General features: G+C 44.3%; 1 protein-coding gene across 1 annotated transcript in view; it reads left to right on the top strand.

Annotated features, from left to right (window-relative positions):
- The first annotated feature begins 8511 nt into the window (after window positions 1-8511).
- The window catches only part of LOC136627617 (proteinase-activated receptor 1-like), a 52089-nt gene continuing 35460 nt past the window's right edge, over window positions 8512-25140 (top strand). Inside the window, exons 1-2 of the mRNA XM_066602860.1 lie at window positions 8512-8666; window positions 18946-19011. Of these exons, the coding sequence (XP_066458957.1) occupies window positions 8582-8666; window positions 18946-19011 (151 nt within the window). The 5' untranslated portion in view covers window positions 8512-8581. The remainder of the gene's footprint in view (window positions 8667-18945; window positions 19012-25140) is intronic.

A 25140-nucleotide genomic window follows, 5' to 3' on the forward strand; every position in this document is an offset into this window, starting at 1 on the left:
GCCATGAAGTCGGGGAAACTACCCGTAGAGATGCTCCAGGCGACAATTGTCACGATCCCAAAACCAGATAAAGATCACTCCCACCCGGCTAATTATAGACCAATATCCCTATTAAATAGCGACATAAAAATCTATGCGAAAATTTTGGCCCAAAGAATTATGCAATTCTTGCCACACCTGGTGCATAGTGACCAAGTAGGTTTTACTGTGGGTCGTCAGGCATCGGACGGCACAAGAAGAATTATTGATCTCCTGGCGAGGGTGGAGAAAATGCGAACGCCTTCTCTGCTCCTAACACTGGATGCGGAGAAGGCGTTCGATAGAATACACTGGGGCTACGCGTTCGAAACATTGGAGAAATTTGGCTTCCAAGGGGATATACTGAGAGCTATACAGGCACTATACACATCCCCTACAGCGAGAGTGTTGACCAACGGGACCTTGTCCAACAGTTTCGCCATCACTAACGGCACACGACAAGGGTGCCCCCTCTCCCCATTATTGTTCGTCTTAACAATTGAGCCATTTGCTGAAAAAATAAGATCGGATCCGGAAATAAGAGGCATCCCCCTCCCCCTACGCCAACACAAGATCGGCCTCTTCGCCGATGATGTCGCACTAATCATGACGCACCCAATAACCTCTCTCAGAGCTATAACAAAAAACATCTACGACTTTGGCCGAGTCTCATACTACAAAATTAACGCCCATAAATCCCAAATTCTGGGACTAAACATAAATAAAAGCACAAAACAAATAATACAAAGAGAGTTTCCATACGCATGGGAATCGGAAGAGGTTCCATATCTAGGGCTTAAACTCGCGACCCCCCTAAGCAAGATACCAACAATAAACCTTGCCCCACTGATCCTCTCTCTCCAAAAAGAATTAGACAATTATGGAAAAGCGGAACCCTCGTGGTTGGGTAGAATAGTACTCTATAAGATGATGGTTTTACCAAAAATCTTATATATCTTTAGAACAATGATAATGCCCATCCCACAAGGACTCCTCAAGACCTTGCAAAACCAAATGCTATCTTTTATTTGGAGTAAAAAGAGACCAAGAATGGCAGCATCCATACTATATACATCCAGGGGAAGAGGAGGGATGGGCGTCCCTAACCTCGCAGCATACCATAGAGCCACAATTACGCAACAACTGAGAGCATGGTGCTCCCCAGGGAGCGCAAGCTGGCCAGAAATAGAGAAACAGCTGGGGAGAGGGAAAAACCTCCGCACACTACTATTGGCGGCGGCCATAGATCCTAAAATCAAAACCCCGGAATGCCCTTCTATCAAATCCTCAATAGAAACATGGTTGGCTACTCTCAAAATCACAACGCTACATGTTCCGAGGAGACAAGTACCAATACCAATTGAAGCATTGGAAGCACTAATTCCTAACATAGCGCTAACAAAATGGAAGCAAAAAGGAATAAAACTAATTTCAGATATCCAAGAAGATGGTAAAATTATGGCCTTCGACAAACTATGCGAAAAAACAATACTCACTCAAGCAGATGCATTTCAATACATGAAGATAAAAATCTACATAACGGGCAATAAAGGTCTTCCACTTACCCTACCCATCAACCTCTACAACTTACTCTACGCTCAAAACCTACCACACAATAAATTAAAACAATGGTATGAGCTGCATAATGGAAAAGCTAAAGGAGACCCAAACAAACAGAAAAAAATACATATACTTAACTGGGAAAGAGACCTAAAAGCTTCATATGAACTAGAATACTGGGAAAAAACTTGCAACTGGGCATTTAAATGTACCTTGAGCGCCAAGTTACTTGAAGTCCACCAGAAAACAATAACAAGGTGGTACTACTCCCCCTTAAAACTTGCTCAGATGTTCCCAGGTTCCCCGGAAAACTGCTGGAGAGGATGTGAGGAAAGGGGATCCCTAAGACATATACTGTGGGACTGTCCCTGCCTAAGACCACTGTGGAATGAAATTCCCACAATCGTCCATAAAATCTGGGGGATCAGAATTAAAATAAAACCCCAAACAGCGATATTGCTACTGGAGGTGGAAAAGTTTCCGCCCCAGTGCAGGAAATTCATAACACATATGCTGCTCTGTGTAAAATTCTTGATAGTGAAAAACTGGAAATCCACAACAACACCCTCAGCCCAGAATCTCACAAAATTTATTAGAGGAACACAATACACTAGAAAAACTGTTTGCAATGAAACAAAACAACATGACCAAATACAAAGCAATCTGGCAACCTTGGACAGAGAGTAGGAAAAGGGACCCATCTCCTTACTTAGTCTGATGGGAATCCGAACAATAAGACATGGAAAAAATGATAGATAAGCGTGAAGTAGACAACAAGCGGACTCAAGCACCTCCATTTCCCCAGTGTTTCCCCAGTGTTTCCCCACCTTCCCTATCTACTTACCCCCCCTAACTAACCCTAACTAACTCCCCCCCCCCCCCCCCCCCGAGGTTAATATAAGGAAAAATGTATGTGGACAAGTTGTTAAAAGTGTCTATAATATAAACCAGGATGCGTATGTACAAATAAACATGTAGACCTGTATGTTATATTGTATCTGTTAAGTTTCACAATAAAAACTATTGGAATTAAAATATCCTTTAGATTTTTTTTTTCAAGTCACAGTTAGCATTTCTAACACAAGGGGGCGCAAGGCAAGCAAAGTTAACAGCCACCCAGTCGCAATGGAATTGCACCGTTTAACTTTGACCATCCTGTCTGAATAAAATTATAGCTTCATTGGAGACTGACACTAGAATATACAAAGACATAAGGAAAAAAACTAAAAAGAATGCGGATGAATTGACATCATACTCTGAGCAATTAAGTCCCTCTTTCTCACATAAAAACCAAGACTTCTTTGGCAAATTGCGTGAAAAAGTTTGCTGGGTGACTGTTGGGAAGTTATTACATCTGTAGGAGCCTTCCTTAACATCATCTGTCTGAACATCCATTGGAGAAGCAGGCAGCGGAAAACAGAGCCCCTGGGAACACACTATGAGAGGGCGTCCCTTGCTCATGGGTCCCTGGCCCCTGTCCTCCGTGCATCAACTCCAATCTTCTATACATTATAAACCAGCTTAGTCATCTAATATGTCCTAAGCTGCATCTTTGCAAAGAACAAAGGTTTGTTTCCCTGAACTTATCACACATCCAAGGTGGCCACATTTTGGAGTGTAACAAAGTCTGGTCAAACAAGACCTTACTTCAGACAATTATGATGTTAGCACTGGATACAGTGGCATTGAGGAATGTAGGCCTCCCGCGTGCAGCAAGATGGCCACCAGAGACAGAAAGGGGCGGGGCTACAAATCTCCCTGGTGAGGCAAGATGGCTGCTGGCGGAGGAAGGGACGAGGCTTAGTCCTGTCCCGGATTGGAATGGCCGGAAGTAACGTCACACACCCTGAAAGTGAGCACATGGGGGGGGGAAGTAATTTCAGGATGGGGGCAGGGCTCACCACACTTGCTGCAAAGTCACACTATGTGGGGTTTTAAACATTGTAAGTGCGGCCGCCATTATAGGGATGGGCTATAGTCAACACAAAGGCATTACATTGTTCATGATACAGGCAATACACATCCTCCACTACACTCTCTCCTCCCCCCCACCCAATTCTGCTCACGAATCCCTTTCCTACATTATACCACCTCCTAGCAATCTGAAGCACCTTTCTGTCTGCCAGGGCCCCCCTGCTTATCTTCTGAAAACTTTTCTGTGGTCTGTCTACAACCCAACATTCCTTTCTTTTGCCAACTAAGTCACATGCTCTATGCTCCTTATCTTGGCTTGCTTTTTTCGCCATTCTCTAGAATTCCTAGACAACCTAGATCTATGCCATATTCTATTCTGCCTGCTCAGTCTATCCTATCCGAAGTTCTGGGCACAATAGTGTCCCCCTGTAAAATCTGCCTTCTTCAAATCACAATGCACATTAACACTATAAACACAAAACAAAAGGAACAGACGGGTTAACCAGGGAATGCTCAGTGGCTTAACATCAGTTCACTCACTATTAGTAAAACTCCCAGTAACAAACACAGCACATTCTTTAAACAAGACCTTTGACTATGCACAAAGACTGACAATTATATTCAGTGATAAAGACCAACAGTGCCTGGAGTACCCAGCCGACACACAACACGGCTATAATTCCCCGCATATCCCTTTCCACATATGAGAAAATAACATGCTCGATCTTACAAGTGCATATGCCTATTTTAAACCCTGTGTATCCCTCCTTACGTATGAGAGCATATACTACGCTTGATCATACAAGTGCATACGCCTATTTTAAATTTTCCTGGCCTCGCTCTCCAAGTGTATTAGCGCAAACCGTGCACTACTACATAGGAGAGTGCGCCCCGGGCGCGCTCCCTCAGGCTTATACAGCCAAGTCGGCCCTTCTGACACATTAACCCTTACAGAATCTTGTATACACAATCTTTAACCATCTCAGACACAACATTCACAGCATACAGAATACCCCTAGACAGGTTACACGGTGATAATCGGGTAGACAGAACTATATTACCTGCCTTTCAGTGATTTGTCACTCTGGCTGTAGAGTCATCACACAGGTAGATTAACATAAAGCAATCTTACCGTGTTCCGTAGATTTTCGGGCCCATGAGTTCTGCGTTTTATCTGCCAGTCTCTGTATCTTTCCAGAGTAAAAAAATCACAGTCTACCCGCCCACACAGGAGACGCCAAATTGTACTGGATCATATTTTTCTCCAGCAGGTTTCAGGGTATTCTGTAGCTTCCTAATTGTATAGTGTGCACACATAATGAAAGAAACCAATCGGACACAAGTCATCAGCCTTGAATCTCAACCAGCTCTCTGGAGTTACAATCCCCAGAGCCCTAATTTATTGAAACACATAATACCTGCCCTTTATGTGCGTATAACAGATTAAATCAGTAACGTATACATATTCTTATTCGCTGGGTCATATAGAATTCCCCGCCCCACTCCCCACACCTCTCTCAAGTTCAGTGTGTAAGCCAATCTTTGTTCTATCAACATGTGGTCAGTTAAAGCAGTTTTGTCTGAGAAGTTGGAGAGTGGAGGAGGGGCTGGATACACTTCTTCAGTATTGCAATGTGGCTTTAACTCTTTCCTTATGCAGTAGAGCTTTATATTAGGCTGAATTTATAAAACACACATCTTTCACCATGCCATTGTCCAGCAATTACCATAATGAAATTATGCAGCCATAAGTCTCTACAGAGTTAAATCACTACAGCTGCGCAATACTTCTAGTTTATTACAAATCAATAGACATTTTACGCTAACTAATTAACAAGATCTACAACTATGTTTAGGTAGGTGGTACATGTCAAAGTAACATCCACATGAAAGTCAGGACCCAAGGTTTCCCAGTAGAACATTGCTTAGAAAGGCACACTGCCGCCACCGACTTGCCTTCATCCCATAGTTCATCTTGGTACTATTTCTTCCCCAGGTATGTAAGGCACACTTCTCGCTATTCATATAAGATAGCGAAAAGGCAGCACTCCAGGCAGCGAGTAAATATGTATAAAGACCTTTATTAGCCCGTGATCAGAGCGCCAACGACGTTTCAACCCTAAATGGGTCTTTTTTCGCTGTCTTATCTGGAGTATATTGTAATTTAGGATCCAGTCCCCTTAAAGGCGAGCACCTATTGCTGTGAGATTTCCAATTGAATTCTGGACTGTGGTGAGTGCTGCTGACAACTATTCTATTCAACAAGTTTCTCGCTATTCATATGATGTAAAAGAAACGTAATACATCAAACAAAGCCAACATCTGATGCTCACAATAGGCATTTTTTGGCAAGGAAACGATGTATCATGGACAGTCCAACTGGTTTGCCACTATGAATCCCTACAGCAAGCTGTGATACACTGTGTGTTTTAACACTTATTTTTTGCTAATTGCTTTTCAATAGACATTGCATGTGAAATTAATTATTAGATTAAATATTGTTTGACTACTTCTGTCCTTCTCCTTGATTGGAAGCTCTGTCCAAGTGTTTTTAGTTCTCCTCTTCACTACAGCACAATTAGGAGGGCTTTTGACAGGCACACTATTATAGGGGCATCAAGCAAAAAAAAAAAAAACGAAAGCCACAGCACTCATCACTGAAGGTCTTTAACCATTTCTAGCTCCAGGGCATAAGCTTACGTTTTGGCAGCGGGGTTCTTCCCGTAACAGGACGTACACTTACATTCTGGGGATAGCGCGAGATCATAAGAGATCTCGCGCTATCCAGCAGCGGGAGTTGGCAGTCACTGATAGCCAGCCTCCCACTGCAACAGCGGGGTGCATCGGAGCAGCGACAGCCGCTGTTAACCCCTTCCCTGCTGCTATCTATGTAGATCGCAGCATTTGACGGGTTCACAGAGGGGGAGCGCGCTTCCTCTGTGACGTCATCGGACTCTCGCGATATAATCACGAAGTGCCCGACTGGTTGCCATGACAACAGAACGCCAGATACCGGTGTTCTGTATTGCCTGTGCCTATGACCGCTGTAACAAGCAATAAGGCATTGCAGGATCATCATTGCTATGATGTAAGTCCCCCACAGGGACACAAATGGTGTGAAAAAAAGGTAAAAAATAATGTACAAAAAAGAAAAATGTAGAAAAAAATGTTAAATGAAAACCTATTTTCGTGCTTTTTCTCATATTATCATAAAAAAATAAAATCCCACATATTTGGTATCCAACCAGATTACAAAAAGGCACCACGCTCCAAGGGTTCAAAGTAGCACTAATCCACGATAGTACAGTCTATAAAGATTTTATTGCTACGCGTTTCAGCAATAGAGGCGTACGTCATGTGCTCCGATCGGTACAATGTATCGTGGATTAGTGCTACTTTGGACACTTGGAGCACGGTGCCTCTGGTTGAATACTTGTGTGAGCACCTGGACTTCAGACTGCTCAATGGCTCCGGACGTCTCTCCAGCTTTATTGGATAGGGGACAAAGACATAATTTATACGCTATCCAGGATGGAGGGTGCCGGCGGGATATCCCTAATCAGGGTTAACTCACTGTGTGCCGGGTGAGTAAATTCTCACGGTTCTCATGTCCGTCTATATCTATTGAAACCCACAAGGTGCTATTCTCACTGTTCATTCTTTCTGACATATTGGGTATCGTTGCGTCTGTAACGACGCGTACAATAAGTTGCACACCCTTTTTATCCTGCACGGCAAAAAACATCAGCATTTTGCCACCCAAAAACACAATAAAAGTGATCAAAAAAGCAATATGTACCCTCACAGAGCTCCGTCCATGGAAAAATAAAAAAGTTCTAAGACTTTGAATGCAGCGATTTAGAAAAAAAAAAAGATTTCCAAAAAAGGGTTTTTATTGCAGAAAAGTGGAAAAACCTAAAAAAAAATTAAGAGTTTTGGTATTGTTGTAATTGTACCGACCCGCAGAATAAATGGATTGTGTCATTTATGCTGCATAATTAACGCTGTAAAAAAAACCACAAAAATCTATGACAGAATTGATGTGCGTTCTCTCCCTGTTATAAAAAACTAAAAATTTTACAATATAGTCTACGTACCCAAAAATGGCACCAATAAAAACTAAAGTGCACCACACAAAAAACAAGCCCTTATACGGTCGAATCAACAGAAAAATCAAAAAGTTATGGCTTTTGAAAAATGGAGATGACAATCTGCCAAAAATCGTTGCGTCCTTAAGCCCAAAATAGGCCATGTCCTTAAGGGGTTAAAACAGCAGTTTTTTTTAACATAGTTACAAAAATTGGGGAGGGAAAAGCGGCAACAGAAACAGATATTTCATATACGGTAGCTAGAACTACTTTATGCATCTAGCTGTTGCTTTCTGTTGCACCTCTCCTCCACTCCCATTTTTTGGAATTGTATTCCATACAGATTAAAAAACCTGCTGTTTAAAAGACCTTCAGTGATGAGTGTTGTGGCTTTCAATCTTTTTTGCTCGATGCTCCTATAACAGTGTGCCTGCCCTCGCAAAGTCATTCTCATCTAAAGTGAAAGGACAGCAATACAGTTAAAACTTGAATGGGAGATAAAAGACAAAAATTTTGACAGCTTTACCAGTTGGAATCAAGAGTCCATAAGTAGGACACGAACATGTAATCCTGTCTTAATAAGGAGCATTGCATTTTCTACTAATGGATTATTTATTCCAATTTAAAAAGGAACACCACATCCCTGATTTGTTGTCATTTATCTCCCATTCACTGGCTTTGCAGCCAGGCTGCAGCGGGAGTACTTTTGCAACACTTGAAAAACTAAAGTTTGTAAAAAGAGTTTTCTCCTATGCTCTGTAACATGGAGATACCAATATTGCTGAGTGATAGGAAGAGGTGGAGTAACAAATTAGTTGAACTAATATGGTAATATTCAGATTGCTTCCCCCACAACCTCCCCTTTTAACCAGCAGGAGTGTTACACCCAGCCTGTAAGAAGTTGTCTGATACCATCAGTACTCTTACATTCACTGCTCTGCTTGGACAGTCTACACACTCTTCTCAGGGAATATCTAGGAATAGGGGGAAATAGTACCGCCATGCAGACCTCAGCGCTGCTACCACTGTCCTTACTTGGTGCATTCAGCATCTTCTGTGCTGGGATCTGTGATCATCCAGCATCAGGTAAGACATCATGAAACCACATTGTGGGGCTGATTATCTGTCTTTCTATTGTATAGCTAAAAGTTCTCTTATGACATAATGGCATCAGTATAATTGTCTTACTACATATCAGAAATGTTTCATTATTTATTTTAAAGCCCCATTAATTCCAGGGTAATGGTCACATTTAGAAACATTAGTGTAAAGGAAAAACTGCAATTGCTCCTAGCAATAAATCAAGTCTTTGCTTTATTTTGCAATATGCCTTGGAAAAATTAAAGTTGTAACTTGTTTGCTCATAGTAAATATACAACCTTTCTCTTGGAGAGCATTAGATTTAATATTTTTACATAAAGCTTGAAAAAATAAGTCATGATCATTTGCTGTTTGCTTCAGTTTACAGAAGTATATAGCTTCATGTTCTTAAGTCTAGGGCCATTCGGCAACACGTTGCTGACATCACAGCACAACAAATGTAATGCTTCCCAATGAAGAAAAAAGTCACAGACAACTTGCAATGGTGATAAGAATTCCATTTATGTTAATAATAGGTATTAGTTAGAATTGTTTGATGATCGATGTGGTACAGTATACTTCCAGTTTGATCTGCGTGCTTTGCAGTATTTCCTACAGCAACCCCCCCAACCCCCCCTCCCTAAAAAAAGCAATCTAACAAAAAATATGGTAATTACCTAAATAACCCCATTTCATATGGGTTTCCAAATACTGCACTGGATGTACACAATAGACATGGCATGTCATTACATACATGAACTCAAGTGATTATGTCTATTGATTGTGGCATCAAAAGCAGTGGTGATTGAAAACAGAATTCCGATGGTTACACAGGTAAGAACAGAAAACAAGACATACACAGAGCATTTTGTGTGCTTTGGGTATAATTAAGGTACAGTAACGTGTTTGAAAACCAGCTCCAAAAAATGACTTCTAAATCGATCTCAAAAATATGCAAAAAATACCAGAAATAAACCCCAGTATGTAAATAAGAAATCATATTTTCGTATTCATTCACAACTAGAGATGAGCGAACCTACTCGGCCACGCCCCTTTTTCGCCCGAGCACCGCGATTTTCGAGTACTTCCGTACTCGGGCGAAAAGATTCGGGGGGCGCCGTGGGTGAGTTGGGGGTTGCAGCGGGGAGTGGGGGGGGGGGGGGGGGAGAGGGAGAGAGAGAGGGCTCCCCCCTGTTCCCCGCTGCTACCCCTGGCTCCGCCACGCCTCCCCCTGCCCCCCCAGAATCTTTTCACCTGAGTACGGAAGTACTCGAAAATCGCGGTGCTCGATCGAGTAATTACACAAAACGAGTAGGTTCGCTCATCTCTATTCACAACCAAAATCTAGCTACTATGTTTTTTGCACAAAAAATGCAGAAAAGCAGGTGAAAATTGTGACAAAAATTGAAAAACACCCTTAACAAATTTGGGCTGAAAATAAGAGTATCAGTTATTTTGTAAGCTTTTACCATTTGATACTGTGACTTCTAAAGTATCAGCCCCACGCCAGCACGCCCTCCCCCACCACGTAGTAGTTTCATTTCCCTGCAATGTTGTTTACACTATGAAGCTTCTACCCAGAAAACATCAAAGTAACTCTGCAACATTTTCCTGCAGTTACTTGTAAATTATGGACAGTGAACAAAGCTGAGCACACAAATCTTCCTGAACCATAGCCTTATAGCCAGCAGAAGCTTCAGTTGTGGGTAAACACTGAAATGACCTTTAGCAACTTGAGTAATGGACAGTTGTACAAGTCTACTACGATGTGCAGTTTGCGCTCGCTGTAATATAAAGTACATAACTCATCTCAGGCTCTCGGTACTCAGATTGTGGACAGTTCCATAGAACCCTATAGACCTGACAAATATGAAAAGAGTGTCCTATTGGTATCTGCTGGGCAAACGTACATAAATATTACTTGTTTTTATTGGCCAACAATGTTATTTTTATTAACATTGCAGCCTGTGTATAATGTATACATTTGTACCCGGTAATCTAAGTAAAAATCGGTCTGACAATCTGGTGGCTATTGGGCCCATTCACTTGAATAGGTGTATGCATTCATAATTTTTTTTACTCAGGTTGATAGTCCGAGTTTAAAAAAAAATCGCAGCATATCCTATTCTTGTCCAATTTTTGGATGACAATAGCACATGTCAATGTACGGTGTTCAGCACATCGGGCAGCACACAGACGGGATGTCTAAGTGGTGTCCAATGTGAGTTGCGCCCAAGAATTTCAGGCGCAACTTTTAAATTGCCCGAGTTCAAGTAGCTTTAAGTTGCTAAGCAATATAAATGTGCAATTGAAAGTGTTAAATTATAAGGGTTCAGCCACTATCTACTCTCTGAGCGGCACATAAATAGAGATGGGCAATTAATCTTCATTCTTCAAATTTAAGAAGCGCTGCTGCCAATCTAAACATTGGAAAATCACTTTCCTCATCCACGAGCTATAACACAGCAGTCACTACATACACAAGTCACTACTTAGGCTGTTTCTAGCTATGCCTGCATCTGTACAGGCGATGAACAGTAACTCCCACACAAGAGCTTATTAATGACTCCTGCAGAGTGTGTGCGCATGTGCCAAAAGTGCCAACTGTGCCATCAGTGCAGGAACACTTGGAAACAGTAAAAGTCTGCACGTTTTCCATGTTTACTTCTTCAATTGCAGACTCCTCGTCAAATTGTATATTAGTCCCCACAATGTCTTGCCAAAGGCAAGTATAACATCAGAAATTGGTGCATCAACATTTTCTTACTTTTTAACATTTATAAAAAACATTTCATTCTGTCAAAAATAGATGACTCACGGAGTTGTATTCAATGATCATTTACAATATAAGATTGAAAAAACTCTTAACCCCTTAGGCCGAGATCAGACGGGCGTATTTTTTTTTGTGCACGCCTATGTGCGCACAAAAATTTGCATCTATTAGAACCATTGATTACCTATGCAGTGTTCACATGTTCGTTTTTTACAGGTGTAAAATACTTGCACCTGCAAAAGATAGGACATGCGTGCATTGGTAAGGTCCATGCTGCACGTAACATCGTGTGATATTACAGGGCATCTCCTCATCACATTGGCTGAGCACTATGACCAATCAGAGGCAGCGCTCAGCCACTGAATGACAGCTGAGCGCTGACTCTGATTGATCACAGCGCTCAGCCAATCAGAGGCAGTGCTTTCAGGGGGCGGGGATTTTTAAATGCCCGGTCAGAAGAAATGCTACAGAAGAGTGTCAGGGAGCCAGGGAGAAGATGCCCCGGAGCTCTGACAGTGCTGCTAGGTGATGTATATATTTGTGTGATTTTTTTTTTTTTACAGCAGATAGGGCTAATTTTCAGGGAAGGGCTTATATTTCAAGCACTTCCTGGAAAAATCACTGCGGGGTTTGCCTGCATCCCATTGCTTTCAATGGGGCAGAAAAAGCGCTGGCCATATTGAAAGCAATAGGAGAACATCGTGGTTCACTGCCACTGCACAGAGCTTCGGTCATTCGCATTTGGCAAATCCATGGAGCGCAATTTTTTGCGCACATAGGTGTGCAACAAAAGAAAATGCTTGTCTGAACGAGCCCTTAAGGAAGTGGCCCTTTTTTTTCCATTTCCATTTTAGCTATCCCCTCAATTCAACTCCTTTATTTATGCATCGATGTCGCTATATGATGGCTTGTTTTTTGCGGGACGAGTTGCATTTTTCAATGGTACTATTTAATATACCATATAATATACTGAAAAACTTTTAAAAAATTCTTAGTTGGGTGAAATGGAAAAAAAAATGAAATTTTGCCTTCTTTAGTTTCATCTTGTTTCTATGGAGTACACACTGCAACACAAATGACCTGATAAGTTTATTCTATGGGTCAGTACGATTACTGTGATACCAAATTCATATATATTTTTTTGCTATACTATTTTTATTTTAAATTAAACTTTTTAAAAAATATTTTCTGTTGCCATCTTTTGACAGCCATAACTTTATTTTTTAGTTGACATAGTTGTGCGACGGCTCTTTTTTTGTGGGATGTTCTGTAGATTTTGCTACTGCTATTCTGGAGTACATACAACTTTTTGATCACTTTTTATTCCATTTTTTCTTGGAGAATGGTGACCAAAAAAGTGCAATTCTGGCGTTATTTTTTCATCTGACAACGCTCACTGTGAGAGGTAAATTACTCATTTTTTTGATAGGTCAGACTTTCACGGTTGCAACAATACCATATATATGTTTTTGTTTTATTATTTAGATTCTTTTATTAAGTATGGCAAATGTATTTTTTTTTACTTTTATTACCTTTTATTTTTTTTTATAATTAGTAAAACTTTTTAAAACTTATTTTGAATTTTCTCATTAGTCCCCAAAGGGGACTAGAGCATGCAATGCTTTGATTGCTCCTGCAGTATGATGTAATACCATAGCATTACATTATACCGCAATCTGACAGGCATTCTATTAAGCGATATCACAGGCATGGGTTGATAGGCATTCTGCTATGACAGCCCTGGGGCCTTTCAGAAGACTCCATGATACCCGTACGGCAACCCCCACAATCTCATCGCGGGGGAAGGGGGGGGGGCCTACAGGACCCCGGAACTTCGGTCGAGGGACTTAAATGCCACTGTCAGAATGGATGGTGGCCTTTAAAAGGTTAACAGCTATGATGAGGCACTCAGCTAATTGGATGTGTTGTGGGCAGGTGCCGGCTGTAGGAAACAGCCAGCAGCTGCAATATATGGAGCGAATTCGCCCCACGATCTCCCTTCATACATACCCTGAACGACGTAACTGTACGTCCTATAGCATAAAGGGTTTAAAGAATCTGCAACTAGAATTGACCTCTTCTATTATGAGTATCTATGAGTAGTTCTTAGAGAAACATGTAAGCAGATAGTGTATTTGCTGATCAGCATCCCAGACTGCAGGTATAATATATAAATGTGAGGCCACATAACCACTACGTTTTGGAAAAGTGTTGTGGATGCTCTTGGTAAAGGGATTTGTTGACCCTTGAATTCACAGCAAAAATTCACTATAGATACAAAATGTATAGTTAACATACCTTGTGCCCGCCTTTGCTGCTGTCACAGTTCCTCACAGTCCTAGTCTCCTCCTCATGTATGTAGAATGGTCACCAGATTCTCAGACCACCCTATTAATGTACTTCAGTAGTCTGAGACCTTCTCTCTGTCCTCTGGTGGACCAGCACTGACAGTGTAAGTGTGTTCATCCTCTATCTTTCCCTGAAGATCCCTTGCACACTGTGCATAGGGTAGTCTGAGAATCCAGCAATCATTTTATTTAGGGGACTGGAGGAGACAGGAGGAACCATGGCTGCAACATTGAAAAAGAGAGTGCAATATTATGTGCATAATATTAAGACAACATTATGTTCAAATTGTATAGAAAGGTAGCAGCCCTAGGGTATACCTGGCTAAATAAGCATGATTTCAAAAAAAATTGCCAAAGTCAAAAAAATAGCCTAATAGTTATACTCTTCCAAAAGAGAATTATATAAATTATATACTTTTTTGACATATATGCACTCAAAACAGACAAAGAGACTTTAAAATTGAGGAATAGGTGGCTGAACTAAATCCTTACGAAGTCCATAAATTAACTAAATATATATTGCTAGGTAGGCTGTAAGAGCATAGGTTTTTTGCCACTAATATATTCACACAGCATGTAGTGTTTAGGGAAATTACGTAAATGTTGGTAACTAATAGTGGGATGCACATTATGTTCATGTAGGGCTTATTCACCAGGACTGCACGAACGTTAACAAACAATGGTCATGACAATGGTTACATCTTAATGTAGTATAGTCCAAGATGTACCACGCCAACATGCATTAACAACAAACAGTAATACAAGGGCCGAAATCCCTAGCCCACTTTGTCATGGCAGAACCTACCTAAAAATAAGGCGATCACCCAAATAAGGAAGGCCCCGTTTCTTGTACCAAAGTCCTAGTCTGTCCCTGGATCCTATCCAACCCTCACTGGATGGGTGGCACAACCGAACTAAACTCAGTCATGTGACTCCTCATCGGATGGAGGGGAATGGGACCAAGTGTTTGGAATACATATGATGCAGTGGTGCCACCAGGTGTATGAAGGGAAATCTCATGTCTGGAACCAAACCTGATGTCTGAACTCCAGACCCTGCAGTTGAGGGCAATCAGGTTTCCAACCACGCTTTCCATCCCATCTCTCACAACTGATGACTGGATTGACATCATGGAATCCCATCTGTCCGTCTCTCCGGCCGTAAACAATAAACTGATCCAACTTTATATAATCCACCAAGCTTATCTCACCCCTAGCGGACTACACAAAATGGGCAATACTCCCTCAAACTCATGCCATAGATGCCACCAACCAGGGGCAAACTTTTGGCATTTGATATGGGACTGCCCACCTATTAACAAATTCTGGTCTGATATTACCGCCTTTACAAACTCACTCTTGTTATCCCCTTTCTCTATATCACTGGACCCAAAAATAATTTTATTTGGTTTACTGCCGGAAGATCAATGGCCCAAATATACGCGCATTTTCCTCAAGAAAATATTGTTTCTAGCCCGCAAGGCGGTAGTACTACACTGGATGGCCGCAGACCCACCCCTACTAACACAATGGATACAATTAACAAATAACGTCATTCCCTATGAAAAAATCATCTACAAAAACAGGGGATGTCCGGGTAGGTTTCAGGAGATCTGGGGCCTCTGGCTCATCAACCGCCACACTTTGTCATCAATCTGATTTTTTTCTGGGGTTCTGCCCTCCTCCTCCCCCCTCTATATCTTCCCTCTCTTTTATCCCTTTTACTCCTCTCTATGTTCCATCTGCATTCTTCCTGAACTCCTCATCTCTCCACCAGGCGTTGAGCGACCACCCGGCGCGGGCTCTCCAGCCCCCCCCATACTGTTACTTAATTGTTCAACATGCAAACAAAGTAATATTAAAAAGTAATATCTTTATTTTCCAAATTAGATAGGTACAGATCAGCTCTAGTTACAGTTGTATACATCTATAATACTCGTATATATATACACTTTTTGTTCTGTATGATGTTTTTTTCTATACAAATATGCTTTGTACCGTGATTTTTGAAGTCTGACAAATAAAACAAAGTTAAAAAAAAAAAATCATCTACAAGAAGGAGTAAACTATTACAACAAATTTACAAGCAGTCAAACATACACCTATTGCTACAAACAGGAACTAAACTCAAACATCAATAGTCAGATATCAGCCATCTAACTCAACACAGACACCAACAGCCAGATATTACCCATCTGATTGGACACAGCCACAAGCAGCAATGTATAATCTTTGACTGCGCACCAACACAGTCAGGCAACACATCTATGACAGTATACCCAGTATACCAAGCCTAGGCTCAGGCACTGACAGTTCGACGGCACCTATCAAACTTAACACAGAGACTAGACTCAAACACCAACAATACTCAGGGTTCCAAGCTGGATCCAGACAAACACTAACAGGAAGCACTGCTGGCTGGACACAGACTCTAGACTCCAACAGCAGCTTACAGACATCACCCATCTGAATCAAAACAGAGTCCAGACCCAGTCACCAATACTACTCAGAGTTCTAAACTTGATCCAGACAAATGGACAGAGAGCTATACAGTATTTATCCTTACAACATGAACATAAGAGAATAACAAGCATGCAGATATGTGTGACCGGATTAAATACACTTACACCATGAACTAATGGCCAGCCAGGAGACACCCCTCCCTGTCAAACAATCAGTCCATATACTATAAAGAGCTTGAAGCAAGATAAAGAAAAAAGCCACATTAAGGAATTCCCAACAGATGAGACCAAAAGGGACTGTTTCCAGTGACAGGTAAGAGGCAAATAGTTGAGCTTAACCCCTTAGTGAAGACGTAAAAAGGCAATGGGGCCGTCACTAAGTGGGCTTTAATCCTAGAGGACGTAAATACATACATCCTCTTTGGTTAAAGCCCTCTTGGATGAGGACGTGACAGCTCCATGCTGTCGGTGCCCGCAGGGTACCGACAGCATGGAGCTGTCATCCTAGGCAGTGGGCAGTCCCCCCCCCCCGGCAATGCGATCGGCGCTATCCAACGGATAGTACTTCAGTAGTCTGAGACCTTCTCTCTCTCCTCTGGTGGACCAGCACTGACAGTGTAGGTGTGTTTATCCTCTATCTTTCCCTGAAGATCCCTTGCCACAAAAACAGGGGGGGGAGTGTAGTACACCACTAGATGAATTCGTTAAGGAGTCTAGTTTTCAAACTGGGGTTTTGGCTGCTCAATGGCTTTATAATTGGGCAATGGGACCTGGAATTAATTCAGTTGTACCCTGAAATCAAACGGGTGCTCTTTCCATTATGGGCCTAGCCATGTGTCCTGTAAGTAGATTAGGGCCACTATGGGTATGTTTCTGAATACGGCACAAACAGGGGTATCCATTTTGGGGTAAAGGTCTTCATTCCTATGTGTGCTGTACAAAAAAACCTGTTTTTAAATTGACACAATTGCCAAAAAAATTTAAATCGTAATTTTTTCCTACTGCTTTGCTTAGATTTATTCAAAAATTGTAGGGTTTAAAAAAATTCTCAGTAGACCCCTAGATAAATTCGTTAAGGGGTCTAGTTTTTAAAATGGGAACATTTGTGGGGGTTCTCTATGGTTTTGGCTGCTCAAGGGCTCTACAAGTGTGCTATGGGGCCTAAATCACCTTCATGCAAAATGTCTGTGCTGAAAGCCACCGACTACTCCTTTCGTTTTGGGCCCAATTGTGCATCCAGACATAAGATTGGGGCCACAATGGGTATGTCTCTGAACACGGGAGAAACAGGGGTATCCATTTTGGGGTGCAAGTGTTCATTCATGTGTGCTGTACAAAAAAAAGCTGTTTTTAAAATGACAGAATTGCCAAAAAAACGAAAATCACAATTTTTTACTTCTGCTTTGGTTGAATTCATTCAAAAACTGTGCGGTGAAAATGGACAGTAGACCCCTAGATGAATTTGTTAAGGGGTCTAGTTTTCAAAATGGGGTCATTTGTGTGTTTTTTTTAATGGTTTTGGCCACTCAAGAGCTCTACAAGTCTGCTATGGGGCCTAAAAGGCCTTCAAGGTAAATTTCTGTTCTGAAAGACACTGACTACTTCTTTCATTTTGGGCCCCGTTGTCCATGCGGACATAAGATTAGGGCCACAATGGGTATGTTTCTGAACACTGGTGAAACAGGGGTATGTATTTTGGGGTGTCAAATCCCTTTTTTATGTGCACTATAGAAAAAAATATGTCTTTAAAATGACATATTAGTAAAAATATATGGATATATTAAGGGGTGTAGTTTTTAAAATGGGGTCAGTTGTAAGGGTGTCTATCATTCTGACTCCTATGAGTCTTTGCAAACTTGGCTTGGTGTAGGAAAACAAAGTGTTCCTCAAAATGCTGAAAAGTAATGTTAAATTTGTACGTCTCCTAAATTGTTAAAAAAAACTAAAAGTTTTCAAACGTGCATTCAGAATAAAGTAAACCGATGGAAATATATATCTTATCAAAAATTTGGACAGTATGTTTGCACATATTTAAGATATTACAGTTGAAAATGTGAAAAAAAGACAATTTTTTCAAAATTTTCCCAATATTGGTGCTTTTAATAAATATACACAGGTTCTATCAGTCTATTTTTATCACCTAAGTGAAGTACAATATGTGGTGAAAAAACAATGTCAGAATCACTTGGATATACAAAACCTTTACGGAGTTATGATATGTTAAGTGACACGTCAGATTTCCAAAATTTGGCTCCGTCACTAAGGCGCAAACAGGCTTCGTCACTAAGGGGTTAAAGGTGCAGCTGTGTGGACCAGTCTAACATAGAGGCATCACCCTGCTTCCAATACCTGTTGCGGATGGTACACTGGAACAGGTATGCTATCTATGCATTCTGCATCTACGATGACATTATTACGTGAACCAAAATTTCACATTAAGTTATGTTTGCTGTATGTAAATGGTTTTATATTATAATCTTTGAATCAATTATGGGAAAAAAGTGTCCATCAAAAATCATTTATACTCCATTTCTATCTTTATATGATACTTTCCATAATTTTAACAGTATACCCCTTTAAATCATAGGAAATGCACTGGCTGCTCATGTCAGTTCCATAATATTGTCTGTGCCTATATCAGACTTGAAGATATACTTTTTCATGTATCCATTATCTTACAATGTTTTATTACTATTGTTTTAGACACTTCAGACGATATATCGAATATGAACATGAGTGATTACGACAACAGTTCATACCAAGAGCAAGGTACTGATGTGTTTATATAGAAACATGAGCTTGTTGTAATGAAAACACAAGTACACCATGCACCAAGAAGTCAACATTTTTTTCCTCATTTTAATGCATTATTCCTATATAATTGTAGGTGCAGAAGATAATGAATAAATGTATCAAGATTTTTTAAGTCATGTAACGTGATAGATAACAAAATATTTGTATTAAAAGTCCTATGTTGGAAATATTTGCAGTTACCAATTAGAGTCTTGATCAGACACAAGTAGAGATGAGCGAGCCTACTTGGCCACGCCCCTTTTTCGCCCGAGCACCGCGATTTTCGAGTACTTCTGAACTTGGGCGAAAAGATTCGGGGGGCGCCGTGGGTGAGTGGGGGGAGAGGGAGAGAGAGAGGGCTCCCCCCTGTTCTCCGCTGCTGACCCCCGCGCCACCACGCCTCCCCCCGCCCCCCGAATCTTTTCACCCGAGTACTGAAGTACTCGAAAATCGCGGTGCTCGATCGGGTAATTACTCGAAACGAGTAGGTTCGCTCATCTCTAGACACAAGTTGAAGCATACTGCCTTTTTATTTTGTGTGTGTATAATTATATATATATATATATATATATATATACAAACAGTGGGTAAAAAAAGTATTTAGTCAGATACCAATTGACTTCACCATAGTGGAGTTTGGAGTGTGACTGCCTGAGGTTGTGGCAAGTGTCTTATATACTGATAACAAGTTCAAACAGGTGCCATTACTAGAGATGAGCGAGCACCAAAATGCTCGGGTGCTTGTTACTCGGGACGAAATTATCGCGATGCTCGAACATTGAAGTCATGTTGCCCAACCCCCCCCCCCCCCCACACACACACACGACGCAGTGTCTACAGCGCACACCAAAGTGTCCCTGCGCAGCCTTCAGCTGCCCTCATGCCACGCCACACTCATGTCTATTTATAAGTGCGTCTGCCATGAGGAGGAACCGCAGGCACACACTGCAGAGGGTTGGCACGGCTAGGCAGCGACCCTCTTTAAAAGGGGTGGGGCGATAGCCCACAATGCTGTACAGAAGCAATGAGAAATATAATCCTGTGCCACCGCCATCAGGAGCTGCACACGTGGGCATAGCAATGGGGAACCTATGTGCCACACACTATTCATTCTGTCAAGGTGTCTGTGTTACGGCACTCTGCCCCCCGAGCGCCAGTTGGGGTGCCCTGATCTCCCGCACCCCCACTGTCCCTGCCTACTTGCCTCGGCCCTGGCTAACCCCAGGCGGACAACTGGACGGCGGTCCCTGCCCTGGCTAGGGACCTGGCGACTGACAAGCAGGAACCTACCTAATGGGGGGAACAGAGTGCCGACAGAGGAGGCAGATGAATCAGACCAACAAAACTGACAAGGCTGGAGATGGAACTCACAGGCAAACTGGCAGGGTGCTGGATAGCAACTAGTGCTGACTGGGCCAGACTAGATTAGAGGCAAACAGAACCAACTAAAACAGACTGAGTAACAGGGGAGCAGAGGGAGCTGACCGACAACTAGGGACTGACTGAGGGGAACCACAGACAGACTGGCTAGGTGCATGCAGAACCAATAACTGGCAATGAGCTCAGTTCACTGCCAGTCTTTTAACCACAAGGTTCCGCCCAGGGACGGAGAGTGGGAGGAGGCAACTCCACCCACTGCTGTATAAGAAGCACAGAGGAGTGCGGGCGGCACCCTACGGGCGGGCACGCCCACACCGCCGCCCACTGGCCAACCCAAGCTGCTGGGATGACCTCGACACAGGGCTCCAGGCTGCTGGAGCCGACGCCGGAGCGACGCGCGCCGACCGCGGGACCCCATGCCGCATTGTATGGTAACATTACCCCCCCTCTGACGGGGGACCTCCGGGCCCCCGGAAACTCGACCAGGCTTATCCAGGCAAAGGCTGTGAAAACGCTGTACCAACCCGAGAATGTGACCCTCCTGAGCGGACACCATGGACTGATCCTCAGGTCCATGACTTCGGTAGTCTGTGGCTGCCCCATTTCCTTCAGGGCCAACCGTTGACATATCGTCATGTTTCAGGTCGTCTTCCGAGTCAATGTCCAACCATTCGCCACTGTCTTTTGACCCATCCTCGCTACCAATGACGCTGCCTTCAAAATCTGAGGCATCTCTAACTTTAAAATCACTGTCATCTGAGCTATCATACTCCAAAAAACTCTTCCGGGCCCCCAAATATTGTACGGTTCCTGGACCCCGGCAAGAATCCAGGACCTCCTGGGCCTTGTGTTCAACTTCATCACAGACCAGGGTGGGCGGCGGGGGACCGGAGGTGGGCATCACCGAAGAGACAACAGGTCTCGACAAAGACTTATGGCACCCAGTGCGACCCCTCCTTTTGCGATTTCCAGAGGACCGGTACCCCTTCTGTTCGACTGAGCAGGGGGGAGGGGGAGCGCGATGGCTATGGCAGGACGGCCCCCACTGGGTTAGCTCCCCAGTGGCCCAATCGAATTGGGGGTTGTGCAACGCCAGCCACGGCATCCCTAGTACCATGTCTACCGACATTTTCTCCATCACCAGGAATGATAGACCTTCCGAATGGCGACCCCCCACCATGAGTTGTAACACTGGGGTCCTCCATTGAACCAAGCCCGAAGCAAGAGGAGTAGCATCAATGCTAGCAAAACGAATTGGCGTCTTCAGCGCCACAAATTCAGCCCTCAGGGGCTCAACGAGACGCATGCTTATCAGGTTAGCAGCTGCTCCGGAATCAATAAACGCCTGCCCTAGGCGGGAGAAGTTCCGGAATCTAACCTGGCAGGGTATCAGAAGTCTAGGACGTACCTGAGGTCCTAGGCGACCGTCCCTGCAGTCGCCTAGGACTGGAAGTCTTTCTGCTGATTCAGACTGTGGACGCTGAGGCCTCCAGGGGCAAGTTATCACCCGATGTCCAGCTTTCCCGCAGTAGAGACAGAGATTATGTAATAACCGAATCCGGCGTCGCTCCTTGGGGTCCAGCGGGTCCAGTTCCATAGGTTCGGGAACAGAGACTGGTACGGACGGGGAGGGAACAGGACAAATGACCTCCCTGACTCTATGGGTCGGTCTATCTTGCTTCCCAGCCCTGAGCCTCCTATCTGCCTTCACTGCTAACTCCATAGCCTCCTTTAAGGACCCGGGAACGGGATGGGAGATCAACAGTTCTTTGACCGCGTCTGAGAGACCTTGCATAAAAACGTCTTTCAGGGCACTATCGTTCCATGCAGTATCACCCGCATAGCGTCTGAAATTGGAGCAATAATCCTCCACACAAAGCGACCCCTGATGCAGCGCCAGCAACCGAGAAACCGCCAACCCCACTCTGTCCGGTTCATCGAAGATGCCCCCCAAGTTCCTGAAAAAAGGAGTCCACCGAATGCAGGGAGGGGGAACCCTCGGGAATGGAAAAGGCCCAAGTCTGGGCAGAGCCCCGCAGCAGGGACATTATGAGCCCGACCCTCTGGACCTCCGAGCCGGAAGAGCGGGGACGCATCCGAAAAAACAGGCGACACGCCTGTTGAAAAACAAAAAACTTGTTCCTCTCCCCAGAGAACACCTCGGGAAGAGGGCACTTGGGTTCGGGACTGGTAACGGCATTCTGCTCCTGCGACAATGCCCACTGCTCCTGGGCCACCATGCGAGCTGACAAATCCCGGATCACCGGCACCAGGTCTTGCAGCTGGTTTGCGAGGGCGCTGATCGCCGCCATGAAAAGAAAAACAGTATTTTAAGGGCCAGTTATTATGTTACGGCACTCTGCCCCCCGAGCGCCAGTTGGGGTGCCCTGATCTCCCGCACCCCCACTGTCCCTGCCTACTTGCCTCGGCCCTGGCTAACCCCAGGCGGACAACTGGACGGCGGTCCCTGCCCTGGCTAGGGACCTGGCGACTGACAAGCAGGAACCTACCTAATGGGGGGAACAGAGTGCCGACAGAGGAGGCAGATGAATCAGACCAACAAAACTGACAAGGCTGGAGATGGAACTCACAGGCAAACTGGCAGGGTGCTGGATAGCAACTAGTGCTGACTGGGCCAGACTAGATTAGAGGCAAACAGAACCAACTAAAACAGACTGAGTAACAGGGGAGCAGAGGGAGCTGACCGACAACTAGGGACTGACTGAGGGGAACCACAGACAGACTGGCTAGGTGCATGCAGAACCAATAACTGGCAATGAGCTCAGTTCACTGCCAGTCTTTTAACCACAAGGTTCCGCCCAGGGACGGAGAGTGGGAGGAGGCAACTCCACCCACTGCTGTATAAGAAGCACAGAGGAGTGCGGGCGGCACCCTACAGGCGGGCACGCCCACGCCGCCGCCCACTGGCCAACCCAAGCTGCTGGGATGACCTCGACACAGGGCTCCAGGCTGCTGGAGCCGACGCCGGAGCGACGCGCGCCGACCGCGGGACCCCATGCCGCACTGTATGGTAACAGTCTGCATGTCCCAGTCAGACTGCGTTTTTTTTATACATAGTCACAGGCAGGTACAACTCCGCAATGGGAATTCCGTGTGCACCCACAGCATGGGTGGCTCCCTGGAACCCACCGGCTGTACATTAATGTATCCCATTGCAGTGCCCATCACAGCTGAGGTAACGTCCGATTAAATGCAGGTGGGCTTCGGCCCACACTGCATGCCCCAGTCAGACTGGGGTTCTTTAGAAGTGGACACATGTAGTTACAACTCCGTGTGGACCCACGGCATGGGTGGCTCCCTGGAACCCTCCGGCGGTACATAAACATATCCCATTACAGTGCCCAACACAGCTGATGTAACGTCAGCTGTAATGCAGGTGGGCAAAAAATTAATTGGATTACACTGTAGGCGAGGGCCCCAAAAAATTGGTGTACCAACAGTACTAATGTACCTCAGAAAAATTGCCCATGCCCAACCAAGAGGGCAGGTGAAACCCATTAATCGCTTTGGTTAATGTGGCTTAATAGGTAACTAGGCCTGGAGGCAGCCCAGTTAAAATAAAAATTGGTTCAGGTGCAAGTTTCAACGCTTTAATGAGCATTGAAACGTATAAAAATTGTTTACAAAAATTATATGACTGAGCCTTGTGGGCCTAAGAAAAATTGCCCGTTCGGCGTGATTACGTGAGGTTTCAGGAGGAGGAGCAGGAGGAGGAGGAGGAATATTATACACAGATTGATGAAGCAAAAATGTCCCCGTTTTTGATGGTGATAGAGAACAATGCTTCCATCCGCGGGTGCAGACTACGTATTGCTTAGGTATCACTGCTGTCCGCTGGTGAAGAAGAGAAGTCTGGGGAAATCCAGGCTTTGTTCATCTTGATGAGTGTAAGCCTGTCGGCACTGTCGGTTGACAGGCGGGTACGCTTATCCGTGATGATTCCCCCAGCCGCACTAAACACCCTCTCTGACAAGACGCTAGCCGCAGGACAAGCAAGCACCTCCAGGGCATACAGCGCGAGTTCAGGCCACGTGTCCAGCTTCGACACCCAGTAGTTGTAGGAGGCAGAGGCGTCACCGAGGACGGTCGTGCGATCGGCTACGTACTCCCTCACCATCCTTTTACAGTGCTCCCGCCGACTCAGCCTTGACTGGGGAGCGGTGACACAGTCTTGCTGGGGAGCCATAAAGCTGGCAAAGGCCTTGGAGAATGTTCCCCTGCCTGCGCTGTACATGCTGCCTGATCTCTGCGCCTCCCCTGCTACCTGGCCCTCGGAACTGCGCCTTCTGCCACTAGCGCTGTCGGATGGGAAGTTTACCATCAGTTTGTCCACCAGCGCCCTGTGGTATAGCATCATTCTGGAACCCCTTTCCTCTTTGGGAATGAGAGTGGAAAGGTTCTCCTTATACCGTGGGTCGAGCAGTGTGTACACCCAGTAATCCGTAGTGGCCAGAATGCGTGTAACGCGAGGGTCACGAGAAAGGCATCCTAACATGAAGTCAGCCATGTGTGCCAGGGTACCTGTACGCAACACATGGCTATCCTCACTAGGAAGATCACTTTCAGGATCCTCCTCCTCCTCCTCCTCCTCCTCCGGCCATACACGCTGAAAGGATGACAGGCAAGCAGCATGTGTACCCTCAGCAGTGGGCCAAGCTGTGTCTTCCCCCTCCTCCTCATGCTCCTCCCCCTCCTCAACGTGCT

The sequence above is a fragment of the Eleutherodactylus coqui genome, chromosome 5 (genome assembly GCF_035609145.1).
Source record: "Eleutherodactylus coqui strain aEleCoq1 chromosome 5, aEleCoq1.hap1, whole genome shotgun sequence".
Taxonomy (NCBI): Eukaryota; Metazoa; Chordata; class Amphibia; order Anura; family Eleutherodactylidae; genus Eleutherodactylus; species Eleutherodactylus coqui.